The following is an 18,974-nucleotide window of genomic DNA, read 5'->3' on the forward strand; positions in this document are numbered from 1 at the left end:
AACGAAGGTCTTACGGGTTTGAAACAACATGAGGGTGAGTAATTAATGACAGAATTTCTATTTTTGGGTGAACTAACCCTTTAATTCATCCAACCGTGCAAACTGGCCACGTATGTACTAAAATACTATCAGATATTTCTCACTGAATGTTAACAGGACAGAAGGAAAAGCGGTGCTGCTTTAGAGCTTTGCTTGCTAGCTGACAAGTGAGGTTAGCTGAGATTGAGGTCTCTGCAGAGCAAAAGTGGGCATTTTTGACTTTGTGGGTGTTTTCAAACTGATGGGTGTTTCAAAATGATGCAATGAAAATAATCCCGATTACCTAGCCCCACCCCTAAACCTACCCGTCACTATGACGTCAGCCAATCAGGTAACATGGTCGAAAACGCCCCTCTGTTTTGGCCTTGCCCACCGATCTGGTAACTCCCATTACTTTCCTGCAGAGACCTATAGTTGGGTTAGCTTGCTAGCTGAAGTTAGCTACTTGTTTCTGGACAAACTGAAATTTTTATAGGGGCTTTATGAAAGAATTTTCAAGTATTAATCACTTTTTATTGCCAATGTGGGGACAGCATGTAATGAAACTTAAAAAATTAGAGCCTGCGGACTAATTTTTATGTGAAGGACTTAGCTGGGAAAATCCAAGGGAAACTAAACTATCATTACAGTGTAATTTTAATAAACCTCATCTGTCGAAATGATGTTGGTGAATCACACCGAATTAACAATCATTTGCTCAACAGATTCATTCAAAAACACTGCTTCATTCTAGTTCAAAATAATAATTAACTCAATAGATTTGTTAAAAACACAGACATATTCAAGAGCAAAACAATCATTAACTCTACAGATTCATTAAAAAAACGGATTCATTCTGAAACAAAACAGTCACAGATGGAGTTTGTAGTGAAAGCAGGGATGAAAGGAAGTAAATGAGTGAAAGGAATATTATTTAGCACTGTAGTATAATCATATTGGCAAATATCATTAATGATCCATAAATAGAGTCAAAATTAATTTTCATCCTATAACCTTGTCCTTAAAACATTTAGCTCTGTCCAGATTTGGGGCTCCAGCCCTTTCAGTGAGGTCTAGCGATGCCTACAAACCAGCCTAGCTGTTCCTCACTTAACAGAATGAGGCTCTTTAGCTCTGAGCACCACAGCTCTCATTCTGCGGAGCGCTGATTGCTCTCAGCACATCGCCACAAGAAAGACCACTTAGCACGGCTATATAGAGCCCACCGTGGCCAGATGGGTGAAAGGGAAAAGAACAAGCAAGCTGTCAACAGCATGCAGGCCCCTTTATTGTGCTGCTTTGATTAAGTGGGGAGTGGGTGGGAGAGCCACCCTTTGCCAGCACTGTGTTGTTTTTGTGGATGGGGGGCTTCATTGAGAAACAAGAGGGGCAAATCACTCAGCTTCACTCTGTTACCTCACCTCCCCAGCCATGACCGGCCTGGTACCGTCAGCTGGAGGCCTCTTCCCGCAAATTTATTAGAGTGGGACGGCAATGGTGGGAGAGGGCTATCATAGAGAGACCCAGCCTCCCTTTGTCTCCATCCGAACGGTGAGCCTTTGTGCTTTTCAAACAAACCTTTGCCCATTTAGCCGGGACGGCAATGGTGGGAGAGGGCTATCATAGAGAGACCCAGCCTCCCTTTGTCTCCATCCGAGCGGTGAGCCTTTGTGCTTTTCAAACAAACCTTTGCCCATTTAGCCTATTAGCTATAGCTGTCACAGTTCAGCCCTGCTTAAATGTTATCTTAAAGAGCTACGGGATTGTTGGTCACTGAAAAAAAACCCCGATATTTTCTTAATTTTGGTTTATTTGTGGTTTTTCAGACCATGAGCTCAAGCTGAGTGCCTTTGAATGTGAATGTTGTGTTTTTCAATTGAACTGTGTTGAGAACATGTGAGTCCTGCAGGGGGTCCCATTGAATCTTTCCATTCAGTTGTTTGTTCAGGACCTCTGGTGGCATTGTACATTACTGTGAATTACTCCATTAGATATGGTGCGCATGAAGTAGGAGGCCTCTCGCCGCTAGTGCGATGGCTTGTGATGCGAGAGCGAGCCGTTCACTCAGCTATTGTACAGCAGTCCTCCAGTGAAGAGCCAACACAGACTCTGTGATTTTCCCATGTCATTGGAGCTCTTTGAGAATGAGAGGCCTGCTATATGGAGAACTGCTGCGGCTCTTGAAAGCATGACACACTTACATACCAATGTGCACATATACATTATTATACAACATTATTAGTTCCAGTCTTTGAATTTGATTGGCCGCTGTGTTTGTGCGCTCTAGGCCGACTGTCAGTCTCTGCATTAGTAGTAGTGATTTTACAGTGACTCTTTCTGCAGTTGTTACACCAGTGGGTGGTGGTAAGTGACTGTTTTTCTTTCAGTGTTCAAAAACACTGATTTATTCAGGAGCTAAACAATCATTCAATCAACAGATTCATTCAAAAACACAGATTCAATCAGGTGCAAAATAAAGGCTGTATGCGAAATCACTCCCTGTACCACTATCACTATTCCCTACATTGCTACACTAATATAGTGCCCTGAATAAGTGGATGAGAAATATTGCTCAAAATTGGATACTGTGTGTGCCAGAAGTGCTGTGAATTCCATCTTTTGATGAGATTTGGTAATTCATTTGACGTGACACACACAGCTGTAAATTAGTTGTACACTAATTATTGTGGTGCATTATGGGATCAAATGAGTGCACTCTATAATGTCCACTACGGTTTTGGACACACACTACAAATTGATTTTCAGTCAACTCAAATCATTTAGCCAACAGATTCATTCAAAAACACTGATTCATGCAGGAACTAATCATTTCCTCAGCAGATTTGAGAAAGAAACACGGATTCATTCAAGAGCAAAACAATCATGCATTCGACAGATTTGTTTAAAAACACTGATTATTCAGAAACAATGATTCTCTCAACAGGTTTCTTCAAAAATGCTGATTCATTCAAGAACGAAACACCACTACTGTGTGTTGCTCAGGGACATGCAACGATTCTGTTGCTGCTTCGTTTGGAATTATTTCAGTTGGCAGAGCAAAAAATAGATTAACTGGCAATATCATGTCTAAAATGTAAGTTATTCATTATTAAATTATTGTTATTGAATGGTCTGGTTTCTAAAAACAATTTCACGTTTGCAGTTGTGCTGTTTATCTAAATATTCAGAACAACAGTGGGACAACAGCAATTGCTTGTTCAATATTTGTTCAAAAGCAATAAATAAATAGTACTAATAGTAGTAATAGTACTTAAACACTAAATAAATAGTATTAAACTAAGATTTGTAACTTGCCCTGGATCATTAGTTCATCTATATATGATCCATTGTACTTTATATGGATGCCACGACAATTAAGGACATACAGGATTCAACATTCAAACACATTGTTTTCCATTTCCTCACATTTTCACTCTTTTTGTTATTTTTCTATCTTATCAGTGTATAAGTCTGGATAAGTTTGTGGGTCACATGGATGAGAATATGATGACCCATCAGGCTCTGCACCTGCTGGGGGAGAATAAGTTCTGGGCAGGTCTGGTCTTCATGGACATGTACCCCTGGAGCACAGAATTGCCCTGCCATGTCAAGTTCAAGATCCGAATGGACATTGATGCAGTGGAACGTACCAATAAAATCAAAGACAGGTGAGTGTTCATCCATAATTGTGTAGGTTGAAACTACCTCATTGTTCATCTGATCTAATATGGGTTGTTCCTTTTATACTTTACGACTGGGTAGTTCATGAGACACAAATTAAGAGACCATTAAACTGCTGAAGCAGAGTAAACCTGAATCTATTTCATATTAACCTTATTCGCCAATTTTAAAGAAACCATTTTTGGATTTAGTGGACATACTTAGCAAAATCATAAGTAAAACTGAATAATGAATATTTTTACGGCTTTAGGGATGGTAAGCAAATGCTTAAATTGATCTAATTTTTACTCTAATGTGCTCAGGGTTGAGGGATCATTGAAGGAACATTAGATTACAAGTTCATGTCTCATTTTTCAGAGTACATGTTCTGATTCAAGTTTTATATAAAATTGATTGTGTAAGGAGAGAATAGAAGATCTTCTCTTAATTGTTCATGTAAGGCGTTACTGCTCAACACACTATTGTTAGAGCAAGAGAAAGAGCAGGCACAATCACACATCCTACGTGGAGCTCCAGTGTGCTGTGCACTGCAAAGTGACACCGCTCATTACTGAAAGTCTCTCTGGAGCACAAAACATGCCTGCAGGTGTTAGTCTGGTCAGATCTCACTGTAGCCATCAGAAAGAAGACAAACAGCCGAGGATCGAATCACACTGTGGGCCTGCGGATTCATTGAGTTTTCATTCTGTGGGCATAATGCAAAGTGCAGCCACTACAAACAAACAATGTGAATTGAATTACAAACTGTGATTTTGGCACTCCTATTGAAATAGTTTGGACTCATTTTAAGTATGTTTTATGAATTGTGGAAAAACATTTTCAGGCTTTTAGTATTGCAAAATGTCAGTTTTTATTATAATTTTTGAATATATATAATTAATTATGCAAGAATCTTTTTGACTTCGACTTTCTTGTGAGGCCTCCCCAGCAAACTAGGAGGTTGAAATTTCTATACCTTTCATGTCAAACTAGCCCACTAACTCTCTTTAAAGTTTCATGGTTCTGGAATATTCATATACTTGTATCTCACTAACCCCCTAAAAGAACCTGAAAATGCACATGTAGAGGCATAAAGATGTCTGAGCAAGAAGGCTGATTTTAAGTATGTTCATCGCAGAGCAGCCCAAATGACACTCTATAAAGTTTTATTAATCATCAGTCATTTGGAATAGTCTATATTTTATTGAGTATACTTGTATGAGTAATGAAGAAATGTTGCATGTTGCATGTTACTGCACTTCGAAGAACTGTTAATGAAAAATATTAACAACAGTTTTATGTAATTTAATAGAAGATAATATACTAGCCAGCTTTGAAGTACTTAAAGAGAGACATTCATTAGAAACACAAGACTTTTATAGATACTTACAAATGCGAAACTTCGTTAAGATAAAAATGAAGGGTGTGACTGAGACGAAGACAGGCTTAATAGAATTATTTAGAAAAGCATATAAATCAGATTTTCATAGGAGAATTGTTTCATGCATATACAAATGTTTGTTAAACCTTAAAACACACTCAACCTCTTATATAAAAACAAAATGGGAAAAGGAAGGAGGGATAGTTATAACAGAGGAGGAATGGACAATAATATGGAAGTATCAATGGAAATGTTCTAAGGCACAGAAATGGAGGGAGTTTGGCTGGAAAAGTTTGATAAGATATTTCATTACGCCTTCTCAGAAATCACACCATGGTAGTAATTTTTCGGTATGTTGGAGAAAATGTGGAAACCAAAACGCAAACCATTACCATGTTTTCTGGGACTGCTCTATTATTAAGGGCTACTGGAGAGGAATACATACTGCCTTAAAAGATATCTTTAAATGTGTGATACCCTGTAACAGTAAAGTATTATTTTTTGGATACATACCACAGGAATGGTTAAAAAGAGATAAATATCTAATGAATATATTATTGGTAGCTGTTAAAAAGAGTTTTACAAAAAAATGGTTGTCACAGGAGAGTCCTACCCTAAATGCATGGATGGAAATCACATTGGACATCTATAAAATGGAGCAAATAACAGCATTTGTAAATCATAATATGGAACAATTTGCTTTGCACTGGGAAAAATGGATCAAATATGCAACATCTCATAGACCTGATTTTATTTTCTAATAAAAATTCCGATGTAAAGAAAGATCACTCCCTATATGTACATCGTTTTCTTTCTTGTTCCCCCCCCTTATTTTCTTTTCTTTTCTATTTTTATGTATTTATTTCTCCCCCCTTTTTTTTTCTCCTCAATATGTACACAACATATGCAAAGGGCTGCATGTATATATGGGCACATTTAGATATGTACATATATGTGAATGTGAGTGTAGACATAGGTGTGCTTATGTATGAGTGTATTCATAGGTATAATGTGTAATGTGCATCTGATGGAAGTGTAAGGTTGTTTGAAAAAAAGTAAAGAAAAAAGAAAGAAAAAAGAAAAATATTAACAATTGTTCAAAGGTTTGGGATTGTTATAATTTTTTGGTTTCACTTTATTTTGATGGTCCCTTTAACACATTCTGTTGACTGTAAGTACTGTTGCACCTACATATCTACTACCTCTCATTAGAGTGTTAGTAGAGTATTAGTAGATCGGTAGGGTTAGGGTTAGAATAAGTTGACATGTACTTGCAAAGTTATTTATAGTCTGTAGAATGTCTGTTGGGAGACTATCACAATAAAGAGTTAGCAGATATTAAGCAAACAGTCTACTAATAATCTGATCTGATGAGAGTTAGTAGACATGTAGGTGCAACATTACTTATTGCCAATAGAATGTTCAAAAGGGACCATCAAAATAAAGTGTTACTTTTTGAAGTCTCTTATGCTTACCAAGGTTGCATTTACAGTAAAAGAGTAATACAGTGAAATGTTTTTACTATGTAAAATAAATGTTTTCTATTTGAATATACTTGAAAATGTAATTATTCCTGTGAGGGCAAAGCTGAATTTCCAGTCTTCAGTGTCACATGATCCTTCAGAAATCATTCTAATATGCAATTTAGTGCTCAAGAAACATTTTGTGTTCTTGTTCTTTTTCTTGTTTAAAACGTTTTTTAATTAGCACCAAAGAAAAGTTTCCTAATTTCCATTTCTCTTAGGTACTGGGACCCTGGCCCAAGGGCAGACCCTGTGGAGGACCATCGCTACATTTGGGGAGGTTTTGCCTACCTGCAGGACATGATTGAACATGGAATCCTCAAGTTACACACAGGTCATGACTGGCCTCTAGGTGTTTACCTGCAGCAGATGCCCTACCCCTGCTACGTGGATGACATGTGAGTGATGGCTGAAATTATGTGGCCAAAAAGGGCTAACTGACCCTATTCCATATCATCACACATACCTAAAGGGATAGTTAACCCAAAAATGAAAATTCTGCCATCACATACCCTCCTGTTGTTACAAGCCTATATGACTTTCTTTCTAATTCAAACATAAAATGTATTTTAAAGAATGTTGGTTACCAAACAATTTTGGTTCCCATTAACTTCCATTATATTTTTTGCCCAGTGGAAGTCGATGGGACCTGATACCGATTGACAATATTTTTCAAAATATCTTTTGTAATACAGGGGAGTAAATGAGGACAGATTTTCATTTTTGGGCTGACAAGTCCATTTTAATGAAGTCAAGAAATTATCACATATGACTCCATTCACATTATTTCATATGGCATATGGTTCTCAATGAAACCTTGCAGTTATGCCAATGTCCAATGGATCTTGTTTGTTTTGTCCGATAGGTTCATGCTGACCCTAAACCGCTGTTTCCCCATCTTCATGGTGCTGGCCTGGATTTACTCAGTGTCCATGATGGTGAAGAGCATCGTGCTGGAGAAGGAGATGAGGCTGAAGGAGATGCTGAAGGCCATGGGCGTCTCTAATAGAGTCATCTGGTACACCTGGTTCATTGACAGCTTCCTAATGATGGCTGCTAGCACTGCTCTGCTGACTGCCATTATCATGGTGAGGAAGAAATGTGATGACTGATGTACCATGTCATTTGAACTTTATACCTCTGCGTCTGTCTCAGATTTGTTGCATTGTGACCTCTGCTGGATGTATGTTGTTAGTACATATATGGAGAGTCTCTGTCTCTCCTTCTCTAATTCCCCCTTTCTTCTTTTTCTCTGGAAAATATTACTTGGACCATATCCTGTTTTTTGGCTTCTGTCTGTTCTTTCCTCATTACCTCATCAGTAGCAATACAAAGGACGAGAGATGTGTGACGACAAAATTATTTACACTGTGAATAGAAGAGTATCTTAATTTTTGTGCGTCTTTGTCCTCAGGTAGGCAAAGTGCTGAATTATAGTGATCCAATCATCCTGTTCCTATTTCTCCTCACATTCACTGTGGCCACTATAATGCAGTGTTTCTTGATGAGTGTGTTCTTCAATAAGGCCAATTTGGCTGCGGCTTGCAGTGGCATCATCTACTTCACCCTCTACCTCCCTCACATCGTCTGTTTCGCCTGGCAGGACCGCATTACTAAGGAAATGAAGTTAGCTGTGGTGAGTCCACTGTGCTGTTACACTTCTCTTCTGAGTGATCCACTCTGAAACACCAGCATTCAAAGTCACTGAAAACCCAATAAATCAGTGATTCTAAACCAGGGGGATGGGGATCACTAGGGGGCCTCAGCAAACATCCAAGAGGGCCTCAAGATGACCAAAAAGTTTTTATTTTAAATTAATACATTATTATTAATATAATATACTAATCTAACTCTATCTAAAATGAACTCTAATCTAAATTAAAATGCTAAAAACACATAAAATAAAACTGAAATGTATAATATAATATTAAATAATAAAATAAAAAGTACAATAATAAAAAAAAATATTTATTGTCCTTTTAAATACCTGTTGTTTTTAACTGGAGAACATCAATGACTAAAGTCACAAAATTAAACGTGGTTAATTAATTTAATATATCAACACTCCCAGTTTGAAAACAAGCAGTTTTGCCAAAATTACAGCAGAAATATTCTAAATAGTCCATATTAGGGAGCCTTCAAATATTGTGTTGAACAGCTGGGGGCCTTCAAGTCAAAAAGGTCAGAACCACTGCTATAAATGTAATTAGCATAAAGTCTTATTCAATTTAGAAACTATTTAAATTTGGAAAATAATCTCAGTGGTCAAAATGGCTCTTGCCTGTAGTTAATGTTTTGTGAAATGGTCCTCCTTTTCCAGAGCTTTCTGTCTCCTGTGGCCTTTGGTTTTGGGACAGAGTACCTGTCCCGCTATGAGGAGCAAGGCCTGGGGCTGCAGTGGGACAATATTCATACAAGTCCTCTAGAGGGTGATGAGTACTCCTTCTTCACTTCTATTCACATGATGCTATTGGATGCAGTTATCTATGCTTTTTTGGCGTGGTATCTCGACAACGTCTTTCCAGGTCAGTTTCTCACAAAGCAGTGCACTAAAGGTTGCTAACCTAAGAGAAAATATGCTTTTGAATATGTAAGAATGGGTGCTTACTACTTTTTCCATTGGCTTTTCAGGCCAGTATGGCATCGGTCGGCCCTTTTATTTCCCTCTACAGCCCTCGTACTGGCTGAAGCCGACACCTCAACCTTCACAGAATCCAGATCCAGGTATGGTTGATTGTTTACACCTGATATTAACATCCATCTAGAATGATTTGATCAGAAGTTGACAGCATTAAATACAGGTGTAAACAGGGCATACATTACATTCATTTTATGAACACACCTCCATGTCTCTGAAGGCCCTGAGAAGCCTGTGGTAAATAACGTGGAGAAGCAGGAGGATGTGGAGTATGGTGGCCTTTCACCGGACCACAGGGAATGCAATGGTTCCCGCAGCAGCAAACAATGCAAGCACAGGGAGAAACGAGAGAGGATGGAGAAAGAGAGAGAGCGAGAGGAACAGTTAAAAATGCAGGAAGAGATTCAACAGGAGGAGATACAGCCTGTGCATGATGGTAAGGATATCAGTTGGGTTGTGCATCATTTAGAAATTTGAATTGAGAATATCTTTTACATTTCAAAAAGAGAAATTTTAAATGTAATGCAGATTTTTTTATTTTTTATTTAATGAAATAAAGTTATGTATATCTATATATATATATACACACCTAGGAACCTGAGCCTGTTATGTTGTCAGTTGTCTGTCTGGTTTATTGTCCGTATGGGTATTTTCCTGCAGGGAATCCATTCTTTGAGCCAGAGCCGGAGGGTCTGCTAATGGGAGTGTCAGTGCAGGACTTGGTGAAGGTTTATTCTAAGTCCTCAAGATCTGCAGTGGACTGTTTCAACATGAACTTCTATGAGGGCCAGATCACTTCTTTCCTGGGTCACAATGGGGCAGGAAAGACCACCACCTTGTTCGTCCTTGCCTTCTCTTTATCCTGTGATGTCAATGATATGGAAACATAAATCCTATCAATTTTGTGTCATTTGGACTCGTTTCTCACATGTGTACTTGCACTGTTGTAGGTCTATATTGACCGGGTTGTTTCCGCCCACCTCTGGAACGGCTTACATATATGGGAAGGACATTCGTACAGAAATGGATGCCATATGACAATCGTTGGGCATGTGCCCACAGTACAACATCCTCTTCAACCAGTGAGTTCTCTTACTTTGCATATGAACATAATGTTGTAAATACTCTAGTCTGGTTGCCTCAAATATATATATATATTTTTTTATTTCACTCAGCCTGACCGTAGAGGAGCATATTCTCTTCTACTCTCTGCTGAAGGGACGTGACCGCAACGAGGCCGAGAAGGAGGTTGAGAACATGCTGAAAGACCTGGGACTGCCCCATAAACGAGATGAGGAAGCACAGAACCTTTCTGGTGGGTCTGTTTAGCGTAATTACTGTGCCCATATGTTTTAAATGCCAATATGAATTTCTGAGACAAAAATAGCACAATTCAATAGTGGTGTAATTATCATGCTGCTTTATCCTGCTGTATGTAACTGTTTGTTTGTGAGAAAGTGAACATCAGGCACTAATATCTATCAAGGCAGTGTTGTAAAAAACTATTTGTGTTTTGACTCACTCTATAGGGGGTATGCAGAGAAAATTGTCTGTGGCTATGGCTTTTGTGGGTGGTTCTAAGGTGGTGATACTGGATGAGCCGACATCAGGAGTGGATCCATACTCCAGACGCTCCATTTGGGACCTGCTACTCAAGAACCGCACAGGTACTGCCACCTTCTGGCCAAAGAAACCACTACAGCAGGGGTGCCCAAACTCGGTCCTGTAGGGCCTATGTCCTGCAGAGTTTAGCTCCAACCCTAATTAAACACACCTGAAGCAGCTAATCAAGGTCTTACTAGGCATACTAGAAACTTCCCGGCAGGTGTGTTGAGGCAAGTTGGAGCTAAACTCTGCAGCACACCAGCCCTCCAGGACTGAGTTTGGTGACCCCTGCACTACAGGATTAAAAAAACAATCACTGCGAGAGACTTTACACTGTGTAGCTGCTCATGCAATAAGATACCAAAGTTATCCACATGTTGTTAAATATCTGTATCATTCTCTCTTATCCAGGACGCACAGTAATACTGTCCACTCACCACATGGACGAGGCAGGCCTGTTGAGTGACAGAGTGGCCATCATCTCTAAAGGGAAACTACACTGCAGTGGCTCTCCTCTCTTCCTGAAGAACTGCTTTGGAGTGGGTTTCTACCTCACACTGGTGCGTCACATGAAGGACCAGCGCAAAAAAGAGGTGAGAGAGACTTCTGTGAAAGGTCACCATGATACCATTGTTAATGTAGCACACAGACACACTGAATTGTGGTGTTTATATGGACAACACAGGTTTTAGTCCAGCTTGCAACACAGAATTTTAATAAAGTTTGCCACATAACTCATACTGCAGACATGATTGGTATCTCAAAACTTGATTTTACACCACATTTACTATTTTCACTAAGTGAATGATAAAACCAGACCAAAAAACAACAACAACAACAAAACCATAAACTTGAAAGAGAAATAAGAATCTCTGGGAACTAAAATACCTCCCTGGCAACCATGGAACATGGAACACACATTAAAATGGCCATGAAACGGACAATTATGGTCTTTTCTTCCCCATTGTCCTATTACAGTGTACATCCAAGTGAAATTATTTCTCAAACAAAAACAACAATTTGCACAGATAGATCTATAATAAATCTATGATAAATGTATAATAAATACTGCAACATTCCATAAAAATAAGGGTTAGGGTTATTTGTTAATTTTGATTTTATGGTGTCAAAGCTACCCAAAACAGCTTAGCAACTGCATAGTTTTCAATTGGCAAACACTATTCACATGTTCTTCCAAAAATGTAAAACTCCATTATGTCTATCTAATACAAGAAGAGGCAAACCCCCCCAAAAATATCATTAAAAAGCTTGGACTGTGTTTCTTAAGAGTAAGTTGATAGTGTCCTATAAGAATTCTTTGGCTATGCTCCTCAGAATGAGTGTGACTGTGCGTCTCAGTGTTCCTGCACCTGCTCCACCTGCACCAGATATAAAGAGGAGAGTCAGGCATTTCAGCCTGAGAGAATACTAGATGGTCAGTATACTAACAACTCAAAATATATACTGATTTAACAGTCTCTTTAATCTAATTTCTTCAAAAACAAATATATTTTTTTTCTATCTCTCTACACAGGGAACGTTGAGAGCATCACTACTTTGATTCATCACCATGTACCTGAGGCAAAGCTGATTGAAATGATCGGTCAGGAGATGACCTATCTGCTGCCAAATAAGGGTTTTAAATATCGTGCGTACGCCAGCCTTTTCCGCGAACTGGAGGAAACGTTGGGTGACATGGGCCTCAGTAGCTTTGGCATATCTGACACATCACTAGAGGAGGTTGGACAACATTTCATACATTATGCTTGCAACCATAACTATCAGCGATACCTGTCAATAGACTTTATATATTTATACAGCTTTAATGTTTGTGTTAGTCATTTATGGATATTAGCATGCATGTATGTGTTTTTAATGTAAGTTTGAATCAGTTGGAGTCAGTATTTGACCAGTGTTTTTGTTAACTAACACTATTAACTATTATAAATGTGTTTTTTAAATAAAGCTGTATAAATATTAGCTATATTAATATGATAAATATTAGATGAATATTAAGAGATGAAACTTAAATAAAAAAAACAATGTTTCTTTGACAACTAGCTGAAATACAATTGTTGAATAAGTTGAAGTACTAACATTTTAAAACTGAAATAAAAATAAAATAAAGCTAAATTTAAAAATTGACAAAAATACACATAACAAAATTACTAACATTTAAACTAAAATTAACATTAAAAAAAAAATCTAATTCAAAACAGTACTAAATACGATAACATTATATAAATAATACTAAAATAACACTGGTTGTTACCATGCAGAGTAATAAAATAAAGCTAAATTTAAAAGTTGACAAAAATACACATAACAAAATTACTAACATTTAAACTAAAATTAACATAAAAAAAAAAAATCTAATTCAAAACAGTACTAAATACGATAACATTATATAAATAATACTAAAATAACACTGGTTGTTACCATGCAGAGTTGTATAGATAAGTGTGTGCCCACTGATGTTTTAAGAAACTGTGTTGTGTATGTCTAGATCTTTCTGAAAGTTACAGCAGATGGAGAGGCAGCTAACAGCTCTGTTACACCAGGTGAATATCCTCATATTACCTATATTTACAATCATAATTACAGACATGTAATGTATCTCAAAAATCAATTATTATTATTTTTTTTAATCCTGTATTTTTAATAAACCAGTAGTTTATAACACTGTTTGACTGTGTGGTCGCCTACCCCCTCAGAGCAATGGATGCTACAACAGAGGAAAAATGGCAATGGTTTCTTGAGAGACAATGAGGCTGCGAGTAATGTTGAAGGTGAATTGAGATCCCAGATCTCAGCTTTGCTTAGCACTTATGCTAAGAAGCTAACAGGGCTCTATGAAGGATTTGACTTTTGAGGTGCTATGCTTTATGTAGAGCTAAAGCTTCTTGAGATTTAGTAGCCTTTGGCAGATACCAGACCAGCCTAGACTAGGTCCAGGCTGGGTCGTGCTGATTAGTGCTAGTGCACCAGTCAATCATGCTGGGTGATTGGCTGAAAATGGTTCCTGGTTAAGATAGTAAAGCAATAGGGATTTAACTTGCTTGTTAAAAAAAAAAAAGAAATCAACGAATGAAGTTTGCGCCAGGTGAGGACAAACCAGCAGCCAAAATATAATGCTGTTGACCAGCTACACATTTTTTTTTTTACAACAGGTCTAATAAGATTACATCCAAATCTGGTCTGGTTTACAGATGCTAACGGTGTTGGGAGCCCACTGGAGTCTGAAAACAGTGCTGGCAGAGCCTCCAGGCAGGTTAAAGGCCTTAGTCTGGTACTGAAGCAGTTCCACGCTCTTCTGGTCAAGAGATTTCACCATGCCACACGCAGCCACAAAGATTTTCTTGCACAGGTAAGGCGACGGTTGCATGTGAACACTGTTCATTCATGTTAAAGGGATAGTTCAATCAAAAATGATCATTCTGTCATCATTTACCCACCCGCATGTCATTCCAAACCTGAATGACTTTGTCTCTTCTGTGGAACATACAATTTTTGAAAAATGTCCTGAACACTTATTTTCCTAAAATCAGTAGCCAGTAAGCAGATGTTTTCTTTATATTGTGCTTTTTTGTAGATTGTTTTGCCAGCCAGTTTTGTCCTTATTGCTTTGGTCTTCACTATGATTGTCCCACCATTTGGAGAGTATCCCAGTCTGACCCTCACTCCGTGGATGTATGGACAGCAGTTTACCTTCATCAGGTAAGAGCTGTTCTCAGAATCCGACTCATAAACTTTGTGTAGTAGTCTGTATGTTATCATGGGAGATGTGATTGAAATGCCCTTCTGTGTCTCAGTAACGAGCAGCCATCACATCCAAAGATGAGGCACTTCATACAGACGTTGCTGAAGGGGCCTGGCATGGGAACTCGCTGTATGACAAATCAGTCTTTGGAGTGAGTTTTTTTTAAACCTGTACTTCTTGGCTTCAACTCAGTGTTTGTAATGTGATATTGTGTTGGAGCAGGTTGGTTTAGTTCATAGCTAAGAACTCTTTATTGACAGATTTAAAATAGTAGGCAGACACTGTTGGACACTTGTATATGTGAATATGTGTGCACAGGAGCCTCTTTACCTGCCTAAACACGACTTCAGATTGGGAAGTACCTCCAGTTTCTCCTGAGGTCAAAAACATCTTGTCGAGTCCAGAGTGGAATATAAGAAACCCCTCCCCTTCCTGTGAGTGCAGCACTAATACAAAGCTCACCATGCTTCCCGTCTGTCCGGATGGAGCCGGAGGATTGCCGCCACGCCAGGTCAGGATCTAAGATAGAACTGTAATACTTTAATAGTGATTATGAAGATCAGGGAAGTGGGTTTAGTGATATTTCTTTATTGCTCTGATGTAGAGAAAAGAGCCAACAGGGGACATTTTGCTCGACATGACAGACAAAAACATCTCTGACTACTTAATGAAGACTTACCCCAAACTCATCAAGACCAGGTGAGCTGTACAAAGCTACAATGTGTTAGTAGTATTACTGTTCATTTCATTTTGTATAATGACTACTGTTTTTCCTAATATGTAGCTTGAAGAGCAAATATTGGGTGAATGAACAAAGGTAATTTTCTGTCTTTTTTATTTAGTTGTGTGGGTGTTTATTGGTAGCTGATATGAAACAATCAATAGTTACCAAAATAAACATGATATTTCTCCTAAAAATTCTCGTTAATTCAATGTCATGTTACAAATTTATAGACATGTTATACATCTGTATTTACAACAAAAATACACTAGGTTAAAATGATGCTTGATTAAATCGTTTTTTTTTTTTTTTTTTACACAGGTATGGTGGACTCTCTGTTGGTGGACAACTGCCAATTCTTGATGTTGACCCTGAGGAAATTCAGGCCGTTCTTTCCCAGCTTGGACAGATGATGAATATTACAGGGTTATGATATTGTGTATACTACACAGAAACGATCATGAGATTTTAATGAGAGGCATTTTAATATATTACTTTCTACTCTGCTCACATAACAAATACTGTTGAATAATTTATTATCTTATCCTTAGGGCCCCTATTCAAAGTCAGCTATGAATGAATTAGGAACTTTCTTGCATTACATGGAGAGTGAGTACAATGTTAAGGTATGTTAAACCACCTATTTAACAATACAATGTGCCAAACTGTATTTTGGACTCAAGCATGTCTTAAAAATATCTAAATGTCATTGCATTATATAACAAACTATCAAATTCTTAACATTCTCTCCAGTTTTTTCGAATTACATTTTGCTCCCTTGTTACAGGTGTGGTATAACAACAAAGGCTGGCACGCCATGGTCTCCTTCATGAACATTGCAAACAATGCCATTCTCCGTGCTTTCCTGCCGCCTCATGCCAATCCATCAGAATACGGCATTACTGCCATCAACCACCCGCTCAACCTCACCAAAGAGCAGCTGTCAGAGGTTACTGTGTGAGTGTCAGTTGACACATAGAAATGTTTTTGACTGATAGGCCCAGTTTACACGATCCGTTTTGGATGTCCAACATGTTTTGAAATCCTACTCAATTGTCAGTCGATCACTGTACAAAAAGTTTAATTATGTGAAAAATCTGACGTTCAGTTAATGTTGATGGACACTCAAAATGTACATTCAAAAGTTTGGGATTTTTTTGAAAGGAGTCTCTTATGATCACCAAAGATGCGTTTATTTAATCAAAAATACAATAAAAATAGTAGTTTTATGACATATTATTACAATTTATATTTGTATATAATTTTACTGTTTTTATATTTTTGCCTGTGTTGACAAAACTGAATTTTCAGCAGCCATTTCTCCAGTCTTCAGTGTCACATGATCCTTCAGAAATCATTCTAATGTTCTGATTTGCTGCTCAAGAAACAGTGCTGCTTAATATTTTGTGGAAACCAAAATATTAAGCAGCACTGTATGTGTAATGTGGATAAATGTTTTTTTTTTCAACATACTTTGATGAATATAATGTTCATAGGAACAGCATTTATTTGAAATATTTTTTTGCAACATTATACATATCTTTATTGTCATTTTTGATTAATTTAATGCATCCTTGCTGAATAAAAGTATTAATTTCTATAAAAAAATCAGTCTTACTGACCCAAACTTTTAAACAGTAAAGTATGTAGTCAGGAAATCAGAAACCCTGAAATCTGATACACATCGTTTCAAGTGTTTTCATGCATAAATATAAATACAGAACAACTGTATGGATAATGTTTGTTAAGAAAAAAAGTATAAAGTCTTCTGTTGTGTAGTAAAATGCTGCTTTTCCTTTTGGACAGTCTCACCACATCAGTGGATGCAGTGGTGGCCATCTGCGTCATCTTTGCTATGTCCTTCATCCCAGCCAGCTTCGTCCTCTACCTCATTCAGGAACGTGTCACCAAGGCCAAGCATCTGCAGTTTGTTAGTGGAGTCAGCCCTCTTGTTTACTGGGTTGCCAACTTTTTTTGGGACATGGTGAGATTCATCAGCGTTGTGTGTTAACAAGGACAGTTCTGTAAAATGTCAGTCATTAAACATTGCAAAATGGTTTTGGATTATACTGCTTGATTGCTCACATCCCTTTCGTTTGTTTTTGCCAGATAAACTACTCTGTCAGCACAGCAATGCTTGTGGGCATTTTCGTGGGTTTTGATAAGAAATGCTACACATCACCAACCAATCTGCCAGCGCTGGTTACTTTGCTTTGTCTCTATGGGTCAGTCAGCGGCTTATGTAGGTTCAGACTCATTTGAAGAAAATCAGCTAAGCACAACAGTGATTTTTCTTTCACTCTTCTCTCTGCAGGTGGTCAGTGACGCCCATGATGTACCCCATGTCCTACATTTTCAATGTCCCCAGCACGGCGTATGTGTCCCTCTCCTGCATCAACCTTTTCATTGGTATCAACAGTAGTGCCATCACCTTCATCTTAGAGCTCTTTGAGAACAACAGGGTATTTTTAAATTTTTTTTGTCAGTTTTCATTATAATTTAAATGATAAATTATAATTAGTGCCTTTTAGTCTCAGTAGTGCTTTAAAGTTACACAGAAAAACATTTTGCTTAAAAATCCGTTTACAGATGAAATATCAATTTTCAGGTTTCTTATTTTGTAGTAATTACTTGTGTTTTTTCTTCACAAACGCTTCAGTCTCTGCTAATGTTTAATGAGGTGTTGAAGAAGGTGTTACTGGTCTTCCCTCACTTCTGTCTCGGCCGAGGTCTCATTGATATGGCCATGAACCAGGCCGTGACTGATGTCTATGCCCGATTTGGTAAGTTTATCTATTAGCAATACATAATAATGATACATCAGTTGTTGTCATGCCCGTTCAAATTGACATTAAGTATCCCCCCAGATTTTTGAAAGAGGATTTGAATGCAATTTCTAAAAATAATCCAGTGCGTCTTTGAAAATTAAGCATGTAGGTAAAAAAGTGCATGTCTAAAATTCTGTGGCAGAAAACATACATTCACTTTTGAATCGCATCTTCTCACCTCAAAATTTGTAGACTTTTTTTTATTATTTTATATATATATATATATATATATCTCCAGAAATCATTATGATATGCTAATTTGGTGTGCAAGAAACATTTCTTGTTATTATAAATGTTGAAAACCGATTTTTTTTTGATGATTTGAAAGTTAAAAAGAGTAGCATTTATTTGAAACAGAAGGTATTCATAATATATGTTGTAATGCATTATATAGTTTTATAAATAATTGTAACCCAAGGTTAAAATGCATTATAAAATTTGAAGTTTTGTTTGTCATGTGTTTTACATTTACATTTAGACATTTAGCAGACGCTTTTATCCAAAGCGACTTACAAATGAGGACAATGGCTTAGTTTTTTTTTTAAAGAAAACAAACAGTAATTAAATAAATAGAGTGCAAGTCTAAAAGAGGCAAGTTTTTATTTTATAAAGAATAGAATTAGAATAGAGAGTGCTAGAGTTAGAAGGAGAGAAGTGGTCCAAGAATCAGCCCTGAGGCACCGCAGTAGTTAGATGTTGTGACTTGGACACCTCACCTCTTCCAAGATATCTTGAAGGACCTATCTGAGAGATAAGACTCAAGCCACTGGAGTGTGGTTCCTGAGATGCCCTTTGCCAATAGGGTTGACAGGAGGATCTGGTGGTTAACCGTGTCAAAAG

At 37.6% G+C, this 18,974-nt stretch overlaps 1 protein-coding gene across 1 annotated transcript in view; it reads left to right on the forward strand.

Moving 5' to 3' along the window:
• The window catches only part of LOC107680047 (retinal-specific ATP-binding cassette transporter-like), a 44,043-nt gene that overhangs the window by 17,619 nt on the left and 7,450 nt on the right, over nt 1-18,974 (forward strand). Inside the window, 29 exon segments of the mRNA XM_016475806.1 lie at nt 3,481-3,686; nt 6,804-6,980; nt 7,448-7,670; nt 7,997-8,218; nt 8,903-9,107; nt 9,214-9,306; nt 9,441-9,656; nt 9,881-10,058; nt 10,171-10,302; nt 10,396-10,535; nt 10,750-10,887; nt 11,237-11,418; nt 12,161-12,260; nt 12,360-12,565; nt 13,332-13,386; nt 13,540-13,614; nt 14,035-14,192; nt 14,418-14,542; nt 14,638-14,736; nt 14,904-15,096; nt 15,190-15,284; nt 15,370-15,402; nt 15,628-15,733; nt 15,858-15,932; nt 16,094-16,263; nt 17,113-17,290; nt 17,416-17,531; nt 17,621-17,768; nt 17,966-18,089. Of these exon segments, the coding sequence (XP_016331292.1) occupies nt 3,481-3,686; nt 6,804-6,980; nt 7,448-7,670; nt 7,997-8,218; nt 8,903-9,107; nt 9,214-9,306; nt 9,441-9,656; nt 9,881-10,058; nt 10,171-10,302; nt 10,396-10,535; nt 10,750-10,887; nt 11,237-11,418; nt 12,161-12,260; nt 12,360-12,565; nt 13,332-13,386; nt 13,540-13,614; nt 14,035-14,192; nt 14,418-14,542; nt 14,638-14,736; nt 14,904-15,096; nt 15,190-15,284; nt 15,370-15,402; nt 15,628-15,733; nt 15,858-15,932; nt 16,094-16,263; nt 17,113-17,290; nt 17,416-17,531; nt 17,621-17,768; nt 17,966-18,089 (4,168 nt within the window).

The sequence above is a fragment of the Sinocyclocheilus anshuiensis genome, unplaced genomic scaffold (assembly GCF_001515605.1).
Source record: "Sinocyclocheilus anshuiensis isolate Anshui unplaced genomic scaffold, SAMN03320099.WGS_v1.1 scaffold1105, whole genome shotgun sequence".
In the NCBI taxonomy this organism is placed as follows: Eukaryota; Metazoa; Chordata; class Actinopteri; order Cypriniformes; family Cyprinidae; genus Sinocyclocheilus; species Sinocyclocheilus anshuiensis.